This window comes from Lipophrys pholis (genome assembly GCF_963383615.2).
Source record: "Lipophrys pholis genome assembly, chromosome: 17".
NCBI lineage: Eukaryota > Metazoa > Chordata > Actinopteri > Blenniiformes > Blenniidae > Lipophrys > Lipophrys pholis.
This window is the reverse complement of record NC_137643.1, coordinates 5015487-5029068: the sequence shown is the minus strand read 5'-3', so window position 1 is coordinate 5029068 and position 13582 is coordinate 5015487. Positions and strand designations below refer to the sequence as shown.

Below are 13582 nucleotides of genomic sequence, written 5' to 3'. Positions count from 1 at the left end.
TCTGGTGCTGGAATGAAAATGTGCAGATGAAGGAGCCATATAAGGTTGATGGACTTTCCTATAGCAGATATAATTATTTTTGCACTGGAAAACCTCAACACTGCACACTTGAAAAACACAGCTGGTCTGCATGTATGCAACCAGTGAAGCAGATTTTTGGGAAGTTTGTCAGGCAGCGTCAGTTATTGATTCATGTTCAGTTCCAGGGAGATTCATTGTGATCTGAGAGCCTCCTGCACGCTGAGTATCCACTGTGGGCGAGGCTGGAAACTGTTGTAAATCTCTGAACAAGTTCACCTGATCCACTGCGAACCTCCTCAACCCTTATTTCACACACAAGAAACACAGATATTGCTCACTCCTTCCATTTTTCTTACTTGTGCTGCAGCGACAACAGCTCGGACATTTAATCGCAGACGCATGCAACTATTCGGTATCAAATTTGTCGTCAAGAGCTTAAAAGAGGTTTAAGACATTGATACAGAAATGTGAAAAGTGTCACAAATGTCCCTCGGCCTCCAGTACGTGCTGGAGTAAATGTACCCGGAGTGTGACTTGGCGGGGCAGTGAAGATGAGGCATGATTGGAGCCGTGAGCAGTGGCACAGACCTGGTGCTGAAAGGTTGTAGAATCAAATATATGACAAGAGGTCTATTTCTGAAAACACCTGGGAATGCTTTCCAGATGGTCTCCCCTCAGTGTGTGCCTGTGCCTAATCTAGTCATATTGGTGTATAATCTTACAAGGACGTGACTGACATGTGATTCAAACAGCTGAGGTTGCTTCACACCAAATCATTCATGAAAAACAGAGAATCCCGACAAAAAGTGATTTTATTAGATTAAAAGTTTACTTCATACGCATGAAATATCAGTGCCATAGATACAGCTTCATACATATCAAAGTAAGTCTTAAAGGTTTTATAGCTTATAAGAAACAAAGTATACAAAATGCCAGAATATGTAGTTTGTAGTTAGATACAAAAAGTTAACAGCTGTAATACAATAATCACATCTGATAAAACTGACATGCTCATTCCTTCTACCTCAGTAAAGCATATGTGTTACTTAAAGAGCTTTAATATGTAAATGTGGACTTGGACCAAAAGGCTTTTAAAAACAACTTTACGTAGGTTTTTTTTATCCTCTAAAGCTCAGAAAACCCCCAGTGTGGTCCTTTTAAACTTGACCTCAGACAGGTTTATGACAAGGCACTACTGCAGTCTATATCCAGTTCATAGCCTGCGATTACGTATAATACGCTGCGGAGCGTAGAGACAAATATAGAGGCCGTGTGCTCAAGACAGTATCTTTTACAAGGACACGATAGCATTGCAGCGCTCAACACTGATGATCACCAACACTACAGCTGATACACCATTTCCCCAAGTTCATTTTAATCTGATATTTAGGATTTGTTTTGTAAACACTTTCATTTTATTTTAAGAAGCCGGAGCAGCTGCTGACCTCCCACAGCACAAGATTTTCCCAAAAAACCGATTTCCCATAAACCGTGTTGTTTCCATTTAACAAGGGGGATTTTTTCACAAAGCTGTTTTCCTAATGTTTGAAGAGGTTAAACATGTGGGAGGTGACTGTATAATTCCCTTCCATCCACCACCCGCCATCACTGCTTGATTTCTCTTCCAAATCTTTGTTCAGTCGAGATACAACTTGGTATTATCTGGGAAACCTGAGGTCAAACTCATGTTTGATGTGATAAAGAATCATGACGGAGGCTTGTGACAAATTCTGAAAGTGCAATGTGGCATCACCAGGCTCTGCCAACACGGGAACGAGTGTTACTGTTTTTACATTTGCGATTCAGAAAAGTCAATAGTGATGCAAACATGCAGGCACCTTTTAGCCTTTCTTTGACGTACAATGGTAAAGGCCCCCTCAGTATCTGGTGTATGTACGAAATGTGTCTTCAATGGTTCAGACGATGGTGCAGTAACTGTAAAATTTACATTTCCTAAGATAAGAACTGTTCAATTTATAAGAGTGAACAGCAAAAACAGCTGCATTTAATCCACCAGTATTAGTGCTGATGAGCCACTGATAGTGCACATGTGAAAGTTAACCACTTTCACTTGAAAAGAGTGACATGTAAACTGGGACTCGGATGTCTTGTTATCATGCCCACCGCCCCAAATGACAATATAGCAAAATTATAATGGCACAGGATTTAGAAAAAAAGGTTTGCTGCAGTCTTACTAATATAGCAATTCATTTCAGGTTTCCTCAGCAAATTACAGACCTGAACTCTTAAAATGTTTGCAAAAATAAAAGAGACTATCAATATATAGTTGATCCACCACTTTTTTTTTCTTTTGTGATGTAGTATTTACTTATCGCTGTCTTCTTCCCTCCATGTCTTTCATGTTTCTGATAGCACCTTTCCCTCTACCCTTCTTCCTCTCCTCCTCTAGCCTCAGCCTCTCAATCTCTCTTATCCAATCCCCTCCGAGGAAACGCAGCACGTCCTCGGGTCGTCTGCGTAGCTTTGGCCTCGGGTCAAGCAGCGACTGGAGGAAGGAGCAAGCCAGCGGGGTGAAACATGCAAACTGTGGTGCTACAGGGAAGTTCTCCTTCTCATTCGGTCCTGCTTGGTTTGAATCAGTTTCTGGCTCGGCCCACACGTCGAGTTCATCGTTGGCGCCTTTACATCTGTCAAACCATTCATTGTATTTCAGGTATGCTCGGCAGTTGCTTGCCGTTTCAGCCCAAGGGTGGCTGCCGGTCAGCATGGCATACGTCAGGATGCCCAGTGCCCAGCTGTCTGTGCTGGGCTCCACGGACCCCCAAACTCTAGCCTTCTTCTTCTCTTCATTCTTCTTAAAGCCTCCGTCCTCGTCATTTATGCTGCTCCAGCTGTCCTGGTTTCCTCGAGCAATCTCAGCCTCTGGGGAGCAGTAAGGAGAGCTGTACCAGACCTCCGGGACTCTGGTCCCTGTTGCCTTGACCTGGAGGAAATAAACACTGAATTGGCACTTGATTGGCATCATGTGCTGAACACATTTTAATATGGCACTAATTGAATTGTTTGAGCAGATTAATCTTCTCAATTGAAATCAGTGAAGTAAAGAAAGGGTAAAGGAGACATTTTATTCCAGCTCTGTTACTATTTTATTTTTTATTACCATTAAACTAATTTATTTCAATGAATGTCAACAACTGTTGCCTGTACAATGAAAGAAACATTATATTTGAGTATTATAATTTGAGGTGACAAATGCCCACTCCACCTCATACTCCCAAATTAGTCATCAGTTACTTGGAGGACACACATAAAGGCACTGAGGCAGTAATACTCACCACAATACCACAAGTGAATCCTAATAAACTTGGAAAACAACAGACTGGACGTCACTGAAGGAAGGACTGATATACGCTTGTTAAATTAGTAGCAGACAATAATTAATCCCTTACCCTCAACAATCTATGCTGCTTTACTTGTTATGAACGTCTACAGTTCATCAGGAGGGACACTGCGCTCTCCAAGTCCTGCTGGTCACTTTGATTAGTGCATATCTAAGCTACACTAACAAAGCAAGAGCAGCTGTGTCTTTTCAACCTGCTGGATCTCGTACTGACCATGCCAAAGTCTCCCAGTTTGACCCAACGGCAGGCAGAATCGCAGAGGAAGACGTTTTCCGGTTTGACATCTCTGTGGACAAAACCGAGCGAGTGCAGGTGGGACAGCGCTCCACAAAGCTGTGCCACCACCCGCTGACAGCAGTCCTCCTCCATACCAACCTGGAGAGCACACCAGGGAGGGGATGATTGATTCTTACTAAGACATATTCAGCGGGTTCAGTGTGTGTCGTGTAATTCAGGTGAAATGTCGACGTACCTCAGGCAGGATCACGTCGTAGAGATCACCAAAGAGGCTGGCCTGTTGAGCAAACACGTAGTGTGACGGCGTGGAGTAGGCGATTCCCAGAGCTCTCGTCAGGCATGGGTGTGTGCAGAATGACAGAGATAGGTTATACTCTCTCAGGAAGGAGAAAAGAGACGTGGACTCACGAGGGAAGAACTTCAGAGCCATCGGCGTGCCTGCAGAATCAGACAGAAAGCATCTTAGATCTGTGTTTTGATGACTTGCAGCAATACTGAACATGGCAGTTTCACTCACCTCGCTTTCTGTGTAAAGCCAACATGACCTTTCCATACGAGCCTTCACCCAGAAGTTTTACAACCTTGAAGTGCTCTGATGTGTCCATTGGTATCAGAGACTGAGCTGTCAGATGGCACATTTCATCCAGAAGCTTTATGGCAGCCTGCACACACAGTCACAGATTACTGCAGTGAATGGTAAATTTACTGTACTTCTTGTTTACAGGACGTCTTTAATGCTCCAGCAGTCTTAAGATGCTTTTACCTGCTCTGTCACAATCATCCAGTCCTCACAAATGATGAGTGACACATTTCCCCCTACTTGTAAAGGTGTCTCCTCAAGAAAAGAGACAGCTGGACAAGTGTCCATTAAATACTACTACTATTACTTTATATTTAGGAGTATTTTTGAGCGACTGTCAATTAAGCAACCCTTTATTTGAAATTTTACAGCATTTGGCAACTTCCCACTTTATTATCGTTTGTTTCAGTACAAATGTTGACTTCACGTTCACTAGATTATAATATTATACATTTAAGGATATAGGTGAAACTATGATGGTTTACCCCTTGCTTTGGTAATTGACCACTCCCTCACCGATTATGGTTTGAATTTCAAGTTAGTTTGGCTTATTGAGTGTAAGCTGAGCAGATAGAATTAATCAATATCACAATGTGACTTTTTTTTTATTTTATCTATTGGCCCAATTTTATGCTGTAGTTACAGTATTTGCTTATATTTTATCATATGGTCTGGCAGTAGTGCTCAATAGTGTGTAGACAATCAATAACAGAAATTCAGTGAGTATTTTCATCTAGAAGTGGTGAAATGCCTCTTTTGAGCTTCTATTTTATTACTTGTCAGTACATCATTTATACATATCTACGTATTTACACTATCCCTGAACTCCCTGAATAATTTTTTTCAAGTATTTTGACGAGTGCTCTATAAAAGGTTAATGAAGGAATTCCATCAGTGCTTCTACTTTTACCAGGTATTTTGAAAGCAAATAAATGTATCTCTAAAAGTAACTCATAGTTATTTATTACCATGATGGTATCAAATACATTTTAAAACTATTGGGCAAGATAATGTTGCATCTGGATGTCACTCAAAATAAATTATTAGCTGTGATTGGTATGAGTCCAGATTTCATATCATGTTTTTTTATGCAGTGGATCAAATGAAACCTCCAAATCTAATCTTAGCAGACAGACTTAGTTTGAATCCATTTTTAGTTCACAATATAGTTCATGCCAGGCGCTCATGTCATGGTTTTGTATGACCCTTTTCTTTGAGCGTCGATGCACAGCAGTAACGCTGTTTTGAAGTATTTTATGAAAAGCAAATGGATGAGCGCTCACATCTCCTTTCACACAGATCGATAAGAATGTGCACATTAATTATTCAAAAAGCTGGAATTAAGTAGATATCCTATGTGCAGATATTTCTGAAAACAAGCTCCTCGTGTTTCATGTGTCCACAGAATAGTCACAAGACTCAAACCCGAGTTGCTGATGTCACACACATTGATTAAGGCTGTGTTTTCTGAAATAAATCCCTTAAAGCTCTTTGAAATGTAACACAACCATAGCTGTGATGATTGTTGTTATGGTGATGCTGGCAACACTGAGTTACAGCTATAAACATGTCTGTTAATAGCCTCTTGAAATACACACACACACACACACACACACACACACACACACACACACTCTCACACACACACACACACACACACACACACACACACACACACACACACACACACACACACACACACACACACACACACACACACACACACACACACACACACACACACACACACACACAAACACACACTTTTCTACAAACGTAACTTGTGCTGAGTGACTGACAAGATGCTTTGCCTGGATCCAACATTTCAGCCCCAACAATGTCGGTCAAGGTTCCATAAGTGGGTTGTGCGCTCACATTTTAAACTCCCCAGAAAGAGGAAAACAGGTGTACATAAACAGCCTAAGACGCTACCTTTCACCATCCCAAACTTCACTTTAAACCTGACAATATAGTATGTAATTCTAACCTTAGTCCTTAAAATCACATATTGACATTGAAAAAAACATGTACAATCTGAGGGGATAAAACATTTTCGTTTTCATAGGTCTCAGACCGCACTATGAGAAATTAAAAGGGGAAATTAAAGGGGATTCACACAGAGACAAAAACTCTACCATACTGAGTTTCAGTGCCTTCTGGGGACATTGCAGTGAATTATATTCATTTCTGTGACTTAAATGACTTAAATAAACCTAACTAACAAAAGGAACAAACTACTTGTCTAACCATAATCTTAATCCAAACCTCAGTCAGACCCTGAAACCTTTTGACCTGAAATCTCTCTCCCCATAACGACAGGTGTACCTACTTGTCAGTGTGCAATCGGACTGACATTCCCAGAAGTACAATAAAATATAGCAACTCAAGACAGAAGAACTCAAACAATATGTGAAACTTTGTGGGAGATACTAGATTTATTTTCAGGCCCCACAAAGAGAGAAAAAGAAGACATGGACTTGCATGCACACAAACACACACACAGGTTCATATGCTTTGTAGGGACGAGGTTTTTGACAGCTCTTTGCAGGGACCATCGTTTCTACATTGTCTAAATTTTGTGAAAAACGTTTTAAAAAAACAACTGTCTATGGTTCTCATAAAGACAGTAATGTAATGTGTACACACACACACACACACACACACACACACACACACACACACACACACACACACACACACGCGCACAGATTTGTGTTTTGTCTGGGGCAGCGTGGATGTTTCCACTGCAGCTGGCACCCTCAAGGCCCAGACTGGGATTTAGTGTTACTCTATAGATCCAAATGCGGAGCAGCTCATTACAGCTCATTAGTAAACAGTTTGGAGCCGTGAATGCGCCGCAAACAGACACTGTGGAGCTCTGAAGCTTTGTTCACACGGACACCCAAGAAGAAAATGAGTCACTAAAGTGGACAGATTTTATGATGAACCCTCCAGATTATTCTGGCAGTTAAAATCTGCCTTGTTTTCCAAGATTGTATTTCCCCAAAAGGATTACTGGATAGACTTGGTAAAACATCTTTTCAATTATTAATAGACATGCTGTCATGTGAAATTGTACACTGTTTAGAGGACCTTGCTGTGTGTTGACTGAAACGTTAATGTGCTGGAAGTTAATTTGAATCAAACAACTGGATGTTACAATATAGTGAATTCATATTATTAACCTCAAAATATAAAAATACAACGTTTACTACATGTAGTTCAATCTTGAGCCACTAATTTAATAGGAAAATGAAATATTTCCAGCAGCGCTGAAGCCTGTTAAATCAGCGTTTCTTAATCCTGGTCCAGGACTTTCTCACCTCTCATCATCTGTCCTGCATGTATCAGATGTTTCCTTGCACCAGCACATTCCACTGAAACAAATGACTTGTTATGGTTCTTCTGCAGAGCCTGATGACAGGGCAGACGTCCTCCAGGACGAGGATCGAGGAACACTTTGTTATGCAATATGGTCTACACACTAATCCTCCACCACCATGTGTGAATTCAAATTTAGAGCGAGTAGCCTGAGAGGAAAATGACCTCGAAACATCTCAGTAGTATTTCAAACTATTATTATTATATTATTACTGAAACATTGTCATTCTGAACAGCCTAACACAAACTGAGTTAGTAAAGTCAGAATTTGCCAACAATTTAAAACTAATTTCTGAAAATTTATTTCTTTATGCAACCAAGTTATAAACTATGTCTCCCCTAAATCAATTTCATCAATTAACATGGATACTGGTCATTAATTAATACTAATACTAATAACAAAGAAGACTAAATAAGTAACAGATGAATATGGATGGCCATACAGGAGCTGCTTTATACATAAAAAAGTACCAATGAATGGGATTTTGTTTGTTTAAAGAAGATGATCTAAATCGACTATGCCGGAGACAATAATGAGAAAGAGCAACAATACATGTTGAGGATTATATGGCTGATTCAAGTGTTACGTTATTAGTAAATGGGGGGGACAGACAAAGCAGACATTAATAAGGCTGATTCTTGCTTATTGTTTGATTTAACAGATTGAACAGTTCTAATGTGAAAGTACATATTCCATGTTCAGTGGAAATATCCAACGTTTGCCAGCAGAGGGAATGTAATACGGAGCCGCTCACATTTTTGCAAGATTAAGGATTAAGGAGATATTCAGAGAGTAACATTGCTGACATGCTTGGTGCAGGTCTGGTTCAGACGAGTCAAATCCAACAGCATCTCAGAGTGTCAGCGTGTCAATCAGCATCACTCATAGAGAGAGAGAGAGAGAGAGAGAGAGAGAGAGAGAGAAATTAATGATGTGTGCGAAGCTGTGTGTTTGCAAAGGAGTGTAAACATGTACAATGCTGTGCACATTAATTATTTTCTAGCACATTTTAAATTATTCACGTAAATAGTGATACTGATCGTGAGCAGGTAATGAGCAGTCATGCTAAATTAATAAGGAATAAACACAGTGCTGCAAACCAACTGAACACAGTTACTCGATAGATAACCTGCAGCTGCTGCTGCACCACATCACATTTGTCTTGGATGTAGTATATTGTCAGAAATGCTTCATTCACCACAATATGGCAGGCAGTTGATGACATTCTGATTGGATTTGCGCTGGATTTCCACTGTCTTTGCATATTGGTGGTTCTGATTTGGTGATGCATAAATTTGTCTGAGATTTTCTATTGCACCGTTCATCCACTGAAATCACTTTGATCAGGTTTTATGAAGGATACTATTTTTAGAAGACGACGTTTAATCAATTCATGTGAATGAAAATATACTTCATGCACGATCAATTCAACCAGCTCTATGTTGTTTTCCCCCATGAAATAGGCACAATGACTCTTATATTCGTTATGAAGCAAATCCTGCACCAGCTTGACTTACTGTCATTTTGCTGCTGTGGTTCGGTTCAACACAGTTGATCCCCAGTTAAGAACTTGTTCCAGATGAATTTATGTCTTGCTCTCCGTCTGGCAGGTGCACCTGTCAGGAAATCCTCCGCTCTGAATCCCGTCTCCACCTACAGCTCAGGACCGTGGGCGACTCGCTCTGCAGACGGGGTCTGGTTGTTAGAAAAGCTTTATAAACTGATCGTCAGGCTCATTCAGTGTCTTCAAGCTTCTGTTGCTGCTGCTGCAACTTTTATCCCAAACTGATCTGTCTTCACCTCTACCCCTCCTCTCCCCCTCCTCCCTCTGCTGCTGCTGCTGCACTGCAGGGAGGATCCTGAGACGTGTCATGCATGTGTGCATGTGTGTGTGTGTGTGTGTGTGTGTGTGTGTGTGTGTGTGTGTGTGTGTGTGTGTGTGTGTGTGTGTACAAGAGAGCATGTGTGTTACAGTCTGTGCATTTGGATTTGGTCCGATTAAAGGGTCCCACTCGATAGGCTTTTAGTTACAGTTTTATCTTAAAATGCACACACTTGAGTATTCCAATTGTCATTGTGAACACCAGTACGATAGTATTCATTTGTCCAAAACCAAAAGAGTGAAACAGCGCAGCGGGAAATATAATGAAAGATATACATAACATGTACATGGATCCTGTAACGTAACCCTTTGCCTCAAGGCTTCAGTACATAATACTCCACAAAACATCCAAAATATTCAGAATGTTTGTATTTTGAAGTGGAATTATAAGAAGATTTAAATCAGAACAAGTGAGTGCTATTCAAAATACTGCCGCACAGTATTCTGATTTTCCAGTGAAGCGTCCAGTCTGCTGAAGCTGGAACCAATGAAATCATCACATGAATTACACAGTCAATAGAACCATGCAAAGCCATTTCCATTGTCTGTTTCCAACTTAACGAGAAACCTGGACCATCTTGTCTGGGTTTACATGTTGTATGTTGTCATGTGTGAGAGTGCAGCTCTGATGTACCACTATAGCAACACCATCTCTTAAACACATTTGTAACATAACAAAGAGCATCTTCTATAAAATATTCATCCCTATGGGGTAAACATAACTAAGCATTACTATGTGTCTCTAAAGTTAACACCCACCAGAATATCAAAGTTACCAATTATTTGTAATGTACACATCTTTGGATTGAGGGGGAAAAGGAAAGACAGGTCGCCCTCACAGGGCTGACAGAGACCTACTGCCAACTAATAGTAAGAAAATTAACTTAACAAGCCTTTGGACAATGGGACAAAGCCAAAGCATGCAGGTCAACAAACATCCAGTTCTATTTTCACAATAATATACATACAATGGACTTCAACAATATAAAATCACCAGGTTTGTAAAGACAAAGTACTATAAGCAACACAGCAGGTATTTTCCACTATATGACATAAAGATTAGAAAACACAATTTTTCCCGCGTGAATAATTAGACTGCAAAGTGAGAAACAATTGCTGTGATGGTATTAGTATGTTTGAACGATGAAAACTGTTCAAAACACGTGCATTGCATGAGGATCTGTGTCTTCAGACACTATGACATTTGACAATAATAGAAACTGCTGTAAAACTGCTCCTGCTGCAAAACCTCCGCCCACATGCTTAAGCGGTGGCTGTGCTGTGGTTTGGTGGACGGCACTTTAGTGGATTTTGAATTTGAATGTTTTTCTTGTGTATGCCTTTGTTTTCTTCAAGCACTCCAGCTTCTCTCCACAATCCAAATAAATGCTAAGGTTAATTGTTTGAAGATATGAGTGGACATGAGTGTCCTTCTCTCAGCGCGAGCCCTCCAGGCAGAGACACGAATGTACTCAGTAAAGAGTCATTTTTTCCCGTTTTTAACTGGAAACTGCTGTGAACATTGTTCTTTGCTAACAGGGAGATCTAAATACTATATTTGATCATCTTGGGATCAACTTGAAGTTCGCCGTCTTACTCAAGGACACTTTAACATATGGAACGGGCGAGATAGACGATCGCCTGCAGCGACCCGCTACTCGTAAGTTAAGGGGAGAATTGAAAAATGAAACTGAATACGATGGGCTTGCATGGCTGGTTGTTTGGGTCCCAGTGAAACAGCCTGAATAATGTTGATCTCTCTGTCCTGTTGTGACCTCCAGACAGCATTAAGGCGTTGATCCCTCCATCAATAAATTATGATTTGACACGTTCACTCCCTCTCTTTCCTTTTCTCTCTCTCTCTCTCCCTCACACACACACACACACACACACACACACACACACACACACACACACACACACACACACACACACACACACACACACACACACACACACACACACACACACACACACACACACACACTGCATGCACACGCACGTCTTTTTTCCTCTCATTCTGATCCCTGTCAGAGGACTTTCCTCTAACACCGAGACCCCCTGTGATTTGCAAATCCCACTCTCAGCTGCTCCCGGTGTCCACAGTCCACACATACTGTACAACCGGAGTTTTACCCCGAAGGCCAGCATTAGCTTACAGCGAAGTCTGTCTGTGTGTGAGATGATCTGTCTGTGGCCACACGTCAACACGCTGACATTATGCAAGTGGCTCTGTGTTACTCCGGTTCACTTGTGCAGTCTGTGGCTGAACAGCAGCGGTCTGTACATTCCCCTGATGTGTCAGCCAGCCTTCTGTGGACACTTTTATCCTCAGCACTTAACGAGTGTTTGGATTTCAGTGACAGATGTGGAGTTTCAGTATTACTGAGAGTTTATTTATGCAGCAACATTTTGACACAGAGCATGTCAGTGTGCTTCAAAGGAGGCCGGGCCTCCGAATTACAGCATGTCTGGAAGGAAAATTATTCATTTGGATGTAGAATGACAAACATGTTATTGGAAGACTGATTTGGAACCATTTGAAAGCAGATATATGGTCATTAGTTCAGCTAGTTCAACAGTAGTATAATATATATGGAAAATACACTGTTTTACTGATTCCTTATTTTTGTAACTCCCTCTTGTCAAACTGAAAGCTTCCTATTACGATGATGCAGTCTGTCATGAGCCAACTGCATTTGCAGTAAAAGTGAACATAAAACTACTTTATTAGTCTCTTCTATGTTGCAACTGGCCACAAGAGCGTGGGATTAGTATCGGTCAAAGTTTCCTTGCTGCATAAATGTGACCCAAGTTCAAAAACTGGAAACAATAGTCGTTGCAGAAATATTGTCAGGGTTCGTGTTTGTTCTGGTGTTTTTGTGCGTGTCTGACTCTGTCTCTTGTTTCAGGCTCCTTGGTTTCCCCTCTTGTCTGATTGCTGATGTCTCTCACCTGTGCCTGAGTGAGATTAGCTGCACCTGGTGCTTTTAGTATATAAGGAACTTGTCTTGTGGGTTCATCCGTGTTTCTATGTGAGAGCTCCTGTGTTGTTGCGTCTTTGTCTTCATGCGCGGCAGCGTTCATGTTTTTGTGGTCGTCTCCCTCGAGCTGCAGCTTGCCTGTGCCTTGGACCTTTGCTCCCCTGGCTGCAGAATTTTTGAGTTTTTGGGACTTTTAGTTTCTGTTTAAATAAAGGAGTTTTTCATTCCACGGCAGCGTGTGGCATCCACCTAGCCCCACACAGACTGTGACTCCCATGCTTAATTCAAAGTTAAACATTAAGTTGTAAAGTTGCATGAATTTCTTAAAAGAAAACTATTAAGTTGAAACAAGAGACAATCTACAAATGTATTTTTCTTCGGTACAGGCTTGAGGATGAATTAGTTGCAACATCGCTCACCTCTCTTTGGTGGGGCTGCATTCATTTTCAAAGAAAAGTATGTGACAAAACCAAACTCCCACAGTTGGTGTGAGCAAGGAAATGATCCTGGTGATGGTTTATGTCACGTATTCACCATCCATGTTAGATATGTTTTATTCACACTATCTTCAGAGACATTAATAAAGTTCAGCTGAAGTTACACCAGTCTCGTTGGAGGAAGATTCTCTTCATTCTGGACATTAGCAGGTCATGAAATGTCTTTATGAATGATATACAAGAAGAGAAAGCAAAAACAAAACCGCTGATAAAACTGAAACGGGCTGCTTGAGATGGATTTATTTGAATTTTACAGTAAACTAACGTGTAATGCTGCAAATTAGAAGCAACTTAATGCTAACTTCAGTGATAATATTTTGTGTTGCTTGGTTTGTTCAGGACTAATGAGGCAGATATCATCCAGCAAACAGGAGTTACCTGTAACAATCACAGAGCTGCTATTTATCGAGTACAACAGCTTTGGACGATGCTGATATTCAAACTTTTGGTCAGCTGGTTGAGCAGAACAGTGAGAGACAGCAGCTCAGCAGGTCTACAACTCTTTTCAAGAGGGGCCAAAATAACAGGAAACAGTAAAATCATAATTCAATACTAACTCATTACACCTGTGGAAACGCCTCACTACTTCAAGACATTCAATCAATTGATAAACTGCACAGCAGTCACATTTTTGTTT

General features: G+C 40.9%; 1 protein-coding gene across 1 annotated transcript; it reads right to left on the bottom strand.

Annotated features, from left to right (window-relative positions):
• Positions 1–816: 816 nt before the first annotated feature.
• LOC308123260 (serine/threonine-protein kinase SBK1) lies at positions 817–9412 on the bottom strand. Its single transcript, XM_080485668.1, has 5 exons — positions 9100–9412; positions 4138–4282; positions 3856–4058; positions 3597–3758; positions 817–2965 (listed from the first exon to the last, which is right to left on the bottom strand). The coding sequence occupies exons 1-5, from the start codon at positions 9103–9105 to the stop codon at positions 2351–2353; spliced, it is 1131 nt and encodes a 376-aa protein (XP_080341794.1). The 5' UTR covers positions 9106–9412; the 3' UTR covers positions 817–2350.
• Positions 9413–13582: the final 4170 nt, after the last annotated feature.

What these genes read in the sequence shown, in the direction of transcription:
- LOC308123260 (XM_080485668.1), bottom strand. An exon ending in GGCTTTACACAGAAAGCGAG is followed by an intron (nt 4,059 to 4,137) that starts GTGAGTGAAACT and finishes CTGATTCTGCAG; the next exon opens with GCACGCCGATGGCTCTGAAG. An exon ending in ACGACGTGATCCTGCCTGAG is followed by an intron (nt 3,759 to 3,855) that starts GTACGTCGACAT and finishes TGTGCTCTCCAG; the next exon opens with GTTGGTATGGAGGAGGACTG.